General features: G+C 37.4%; 1 protein-coding gene across 1 annotated transcript in view; it reads left to right on the top strand.

Annotated features, from left to right (window-relative positions):
• The window catches only part of LOC106516520 (protein kinase C beta type), a gene marked incomplete at its 5' end in the record, with an annotated part of 140,900 nt that extends 134,337 nt beyond the window's left edge, over positions 1-6,563 (top strand). The window contains 1 exon segment of the mRNA XM_014006922.1: positions 2,930-6,563. Coding sequence (XP_013862376.1) covers positions 2,930-3,082 — 153 coding nt within the window.
• Positions 6,564-6,569: the final 6 nt, after the last annotated feature.

Below are 6,569 nucleotides of genomic sequence, written 5' to 3'. Positions count from 1 at the left end.
GAACATGGATGTGTCTAATTTTAAATGTAGATTTTTTTGAAACAAAAAAATAGACAAAGCTCTGCATGAGGAGTCTTCAGGTCTGGTACTGGATCACTAGCAATGGATCTATTGTTGGACCATTATAAACAGTTTTTGAAGGACCCAATGCAGTTTTGATGAAGGCTTTGATACTTTAGGTAAAGTACTGTTGCAGCCTGAGAAGGAGGATTGGTCTACTTAATGTTAAGGACAAAGGCCCTGTGAATAATCAGSCAGGACGTGGATAACACTTGCAAGGTCTTGGTGAGTTCTTCATATTAGGAGTTCAGAGGGTGCAATAGGTCCATTGTAGGGGTTTACGTTGAGGTGGTTTATCACAATGAGGTGTTTAGTCTAGAGGTGCTAYCATGTGACTTTTCTTGGTCGGAGAGAGTGGCCATCTTGCTCAGGGCGAGGACAAGCGGAGCTGAATGTGGTACCTGTGACATGTTAAATTTAGATCAGCACATCAACAAAAWGCAGCTTGATWATGACTTGATAAAAATGCCTCTCARTTCATATTGTCTTATCAGGTAAAACCATGTTGCCAAGATACACATGTCTGCATTGARTGATGTTTCTAATAGGCAAAGGCTAACCAATGACAAAACTAATATTTACATGTAATTCTATGCAGTTATGAAAAAGTATATTTACATTGACARCCTCCTCCCTCCAATTGGTATCACACTCGTACCACAGTGGTCAAACTTCTGAAGCATGCTTGACCAGCCTAGCCAATGTTCCTCATCGGTTTATCATCCTTGTRGCAGCATAAGAAAACCAAGTGGTAGTGTGCTCATGACATGGGCCTCATATCCATTAGTGTGGCTTGGTAGTCAAGAAGTTGAAGCCAGACTAAATGATCTCCATAGCTGGATTATGACGTGGTCCAACAGAGTCATTCCAAGGCTGGAGCATAGAACGTGGTGAGGAAAAATAGCAGAAACCAAAACTGTTTTGGTTAGAACCAAGAGTGGGTTATGTCATGATGATTCCCGTATTTGTCACAATCCATTCCCATTCTAATGGATCATGTAGAYTGTGAAGAAAAGGGAGACGTCATCAACCTGAAGTGGCCAAAGAGAGATGAAAAAGTGCCATTAAAGTAACATTTATGGTCTCCTTTCACAACATTGCATAATTTAATAATAACGTTATTTACTATAACTGTAGGTGGTCTGTATGAATGTTTTACAGTTTAGTGAAGTGAAAAGGCAAACATTGAGTTAATTTATGGCGTTTCTTAAGAGAGCGAGCTAAGGTGCAAATTCTACTTTCATTTTTGTTCCAGACGTATACTTGCGTTGCAGTTAGATTCAACAATTTGGTGTTGTGTGTTGTGGTGGTCCAGAGGGGAATGTGTGTGTGTGTGTGTGTGTGTGTGTGTGTGGTTTTCCAAAAAACACTACCTTTTTATAAAGATACATTTTTCTTCTGGAGGCCAAAGATGAGAGTATACAGTAGGCATAGTATTTGAGTAGAACTCAGCTAGTACGTTGAGTGTTTGTCGTGCTGTGCTTCGTASGGAGGGAGGAGAGTTTAGACATGGAAAGAATAGACAGTGTAGAGTGAGCAATAGGGGAGGGGTCAGTTATAGTTGGGGGTGTGGTCTGGTAGGTGTATATAGAAAGATTACAGTTAATTTAATCAACTGGAATGTTTAGATTATTCRAAGGAATTCCTTCTAGTGACTGTTTACAMTTTACTGAGGTTAAGCTTAGTATTTTCTGGTTTAGATGTACATTTTGGAGATGTATGATAGTGTTGATCAGTAAGAAGTTAGTTTTAGGTAAGGGGTTAGGGTTAGGCACATATCTGTGTGGTTAGATGTAGGTAAGAGTTTAGGGTTAGGTATGTATCTGTGTGGTTCATTTTAGGTACATTTTTAGGGTTAGGCATGTATCTTTGTGGTTGGTATTATGTAAGGGAAATGAATGGTGGAGTCAGATGTTCCCTGGGAACCCTGAAGACTTCCTATTGACTTATGTGCTGTGTAAGATGTAGTGGAATATATCTAGTGTACTCCAGTGAGTGTAAGTGTACTGTTTCAGTAGAACTCAGCTTGTACATGGAGTGTTTGCCATGTGCTGCGCTTCCTAGAGATAGAGGAGTGTTTGAAGAAGAGGGGTCAGGAATGGTTGGGGATGCGGTCTGGTAGGTGTATATAAAATGTTTACAGTGGGGCTAATCTAATCAAAAAATGTTTGGATTATCTAGAAGAATTCCTTCTGGTGACTGGTTACAGATCACTGAGGTTAGAATTAACATTTCTTTCTGGTTTAGATGTAAATTTTGGCATTAGTATGGTGCTGGTTTGTCAGCTGGGGGACTGGTCTAAGTATGGTCATATTGTCCTACCTGTTGCTGGTGCAGTTTTACTCTGCATCCATTTTAGTTTGAACAAGAATAAAGGCAATTATTTTGTTTTTAAATTGTAATGTTCTTATTTACTTTAAGCAGTTTTTACAGCTATGGAACTGGTGTAGTGCACTTTTATCTTTGGATGTTTATTTGGATTTCTTTAAGGTTACTGTCTTTGGGAGGCCTATCTTTTTGCATAGTTAGTACAGGTACGGTAGAATTGCCTTTAGTACTAACTCATATTTAGTGCTAAAAAAGAATTTCAGGACTTAATCACCAGTGGTGTCCACTGGGTCCACGAGTGTTTCGGCCTGGTATCTGTTAGGAGTTAGGTTTAGGGTAAGGGTCAGAAATGAATGGATGTCAATGCAAAATCCTCACAGGGATAGGAGTACATGGCTGTGTGTGTGAGTATGAATCAAAAGGCAACATGCTACACTCTGTACCCCTAACTTTTTACTTCTTTGTACATTTTTATTTATTTTGCATTATTCTATGTTTCATTTACCTTGGAAATCAATTCTGGAAATGATGTATTTTGCAGAGAAATCGTCGGGACACCTGCAACTTTGACAAGGAGTTCACCAAGATGCCAACGGACCTGACGCCAACGGACAAGCTTGTCATCATGAACCTGGATCAGGATGAGTTCCTCGGCTTCTCCTACACCAACCCAGAATATGTGGCTCCTAATTAACATCATACAGGACTGAAACATAAAAGTAGACAGGTAGGACAATACAAAGCAGTAAAGGGAGGGAGGGGGATTTAAAAAAGCACAAAATTTGCAATTGTATTGTTTGGTGAATATTTGCTTTCCTTTTAAATCACACATTGGTTTGTTTTATTAATCCCAAGACTACAACAGCAAAAATGAAACGAGATGTTTCAGTTTTAATGAGAAATGTTCAAGTTGATGTAGGCTTTTTATTTCACTAGGCTGAAATTCTTGGGACAAATTGAAATATTTTTATTTAGAGTCACACAGGCTTGGTACGTGGGACACGTTTGCATGAACTCCTGTTAAAAAATTTGGCCAACTTTACTGATTTTGCATAACTAGCAACCAAGTTGCAAATTTTTGACTGTGCTACACAATCACACAAGGTTTTGAATGAGTCTTGCAATTCACAAAATTTCTTACACTCCAGAGTAGTTTGAAATCGGTTCCACGTTGCCTGCAACAACTTGTGAATATTTTGAGGTAAAAAAAAATAGTTTTGGAATTGTTCGAAAATGTTTAAAACTGAAGTTACACGAGAACAAGGCCCTGTGGCTCATCTGAGAAAACTTTTTGAGACCATTTGGAAACTCCTCATGAATGTTGTTTGCAATTTATCAACAGCAGTTGCAGCCCAGTGAGRTATTTAACTTGAGCTTGCTTGTGTAGAGCAACAGCTAGTTTGGTCTAACAGGAGGAGACTGTGGTAGATACTTAATAGAAACCAAAATGAGCTGACTGTATGGATCAATCGACTGTCAATGTTTCAAATATCAGTTTCACACAATGGCTGTAAGAAAAACAACTAAATTAGTTTGCTACTGTATTTGTGGCATTGATCTCTGCAACTGGTTTCGTCAGCTTTATTAAGTATTTTGAAGTGAAGTATTTTTGTGTCTTTTCATTTTCTGTACATTACTCTGACAGAATGGGGGGACTGCCTCTGTCTTCAGACTGTGATTGTTCTGACATTCAGGAGTTCGAAGCACAATATTTGAAATTAGCAGAATGCTTTTACAACACAACTTGTGTGCCATGACGTTACGGTAGCTATGTAAAGTTTTATATGTCTTTGTATAAATGTATAGATTTCATCCATGACTTCATTGGTTACAGTCATCTTCTGCAGCTATTATGTATAATCAGTTAGACTTTTTGTGTCTTGATCTGTTTCTCTACACAAACCTGTGCTGGCTGCGCTGTGGGATCGGTGCACGTTATACTGGAGGACAGCAGAGTGGGTTTTAAATGTATTATTAGTTTTGTTGGCTTCAATTCGTATTCTGCCAAGGCCTCAGTGGGAGCTTAGTGTGGTGTCACAGAGGACGCAATGCAGCAGTCGGCTGAGAAGYTCGCACACAGAACACACACGCAACGAGGAGATGCCCCGAGTGAGTCATTTCACAAACGGCAATAATGGCAGCCATGCTGCTAGTCTTCATTTTGAATTTATTTGTTTGTTTGTTTTGATGCACTTGCACATTTTGCTGAATTGACTGTATTTTAGGAAAATAAAAGGGTTGTGCAGCAAAAATAGATCTTGAAACACATGACAGATTAGGAACAAACATAAACATTCTGATTGATATGATAATCATATGTTTAAGATTTGATATAACACATTGTGATACACTATACCACCTTAAAGAATAATAATACAGTGATATTTTACTACCTACTTTTAAAAAAAATACCTTTCATAAACATTTTTTGAATTATTATTTTCTATAAAACCTGACTTGTTAAACTACACAACAAATGAGGCCTGGTACAAAGTTAATATAACTGCTAGGTGGTATGATATGACACAATATAATGTGATATGAYACATTAAAATACAATGACTCAGTACTATAAAACATGAGAACAACAATGGACTTCTATTTTTATTTTTCTCATGGGGAAATTTATTTTGCACTCAGTGCTGTCCATATGTAAAAGAAAAAGATTYATTAATAAATGCCATATAAAGCAAAGTGAGATGTAAGATATAAAACCAAATTATCTAAAAATACATATATGTACAAGGGAAATACATTTAAATAAGTTGTGTTCACACAGAGAGTCAGCAAGATCCTCTGATTCAGGGATGGGCAACTGGTGGTCCATGGCCCACATCGATTCCATGTGTGACTTTGGCCTGGCCCACCAATGACGCACCACCTTAATCTTTTTTTAGGTTGTAAAMGAGACATATAATGACAGTTTTATTACACTTGGGCAGTGCTATGTGGCCCTCTGGTAGTGTCAACAAAACAATGTGGTCCCTCTCATCATATAAGTTGCCTATTCCTGGTCTAACTCATGGCAAGAGTTTAAAAAAATAAGTAAAAAAAAAGACAGTAAAACTTTGACTTCTATTAGGTCTATTGTACAAACCATTTAGGGGTATTTTTTTACTCTGCAGTTTTGCTTTTTTTGTTTAGATATTGTAAATCAAACTGTCAGATTCTGTCACTGTGTCTTTCTCATACGTACAGCTGCATGTCTTGCAGCTAAAAGGTGTAAATATCTCCTGATCTCACGGTTCTCCTGTTAACAGCAGTAAACCCTGAATCAGTCACGTCCCATCCACAGCTGTCTGTGTGTTTGGATGACAGAGTCAATAAATGTCAGTTTCTGTGCAACTCAAACATTCTGTAATTCTGTCTTCATCTCTGACATAAAGTTGAAACTTTTTGATTTAAAAGAAAGTCTCTGTGCCACCAAACTAAACAAAACAAACTTTGTGCAGGAAATTGAAATAAAAACTGGTGCACATCTACAGAAACAAACTCCCGGACCCTTCAGGACCATCAGGAGTTAAACTATGCATGTGATAATCTTTCTCATTTCTTCTTCCATTTAATATGAATTTATTCTCTAAATGTTGGACTGGTGTGCAATAATTACTTACTTATGAATAGATATTTATGTTGCCTAATCTGTGATTATGATTTATTCTGCCACACGTATTGTTAATTTGTGCATATTAACTGCTTTTCACTGCATAGARGTAAGAGTCTTCCATTTCTGTAGTTGTTTAAATGCAGATAAACTGCTTTAAGGGTTTAAAATGTGTTTTTAGTTTTCATCCTCCATCCCTCTCTGAACTGACCTTTATTTGATTAATCTTCATTTTATTATTTTTTTCTCCTGACTTTTCTTCCTCAGACTCCTTGTTGTCTCTGCTCATGTTTGTTCTTTTTGACCTTTTATTCCTCTCTCTTTTTTTTCTTGATTACTGTTTACATTGACTCCTTCTGTTCTCTTCTCTGGTAATGACCTGATATTTCTTCTTCTTCTTCTTCCTCTCCATTCGTAAGCCTTTTCAGACTTCTTAATAATAAAAATTTAAATGTAAATTGACAGCTTCCACTTGAATTTAGCTCCAGCTTTGACTTTTAGACAGGCAAACTCAAATTTGGCACCTATAAGGATCATTTTCAGGGAAAATCCAAACCTGTATGAAGATAATGTGTTC

The sequence above is a fragment of the Austrofundulus limnaeus genome, unplaced genomic scaffold, assembly GCF_001266775.1.
Source record: "Austrofundulus limnaeus strain Quisiro unplaced genomic scaffold, Austrofundulus_limnaeus-1.0 Scaffold38, whole genome shotgun sequence".
Taxonomy (NCBI): domain Eukaryota; kingdom Metazoa; phylum Chordata; class Actinopteri; order Cyprinodontiformes; family Rivulidae; genus Austrofundulus; species Austrofundulus limnaeus.
This window is presented reverse-complemented; position numbering and strand designations above follow the sequence as displayed.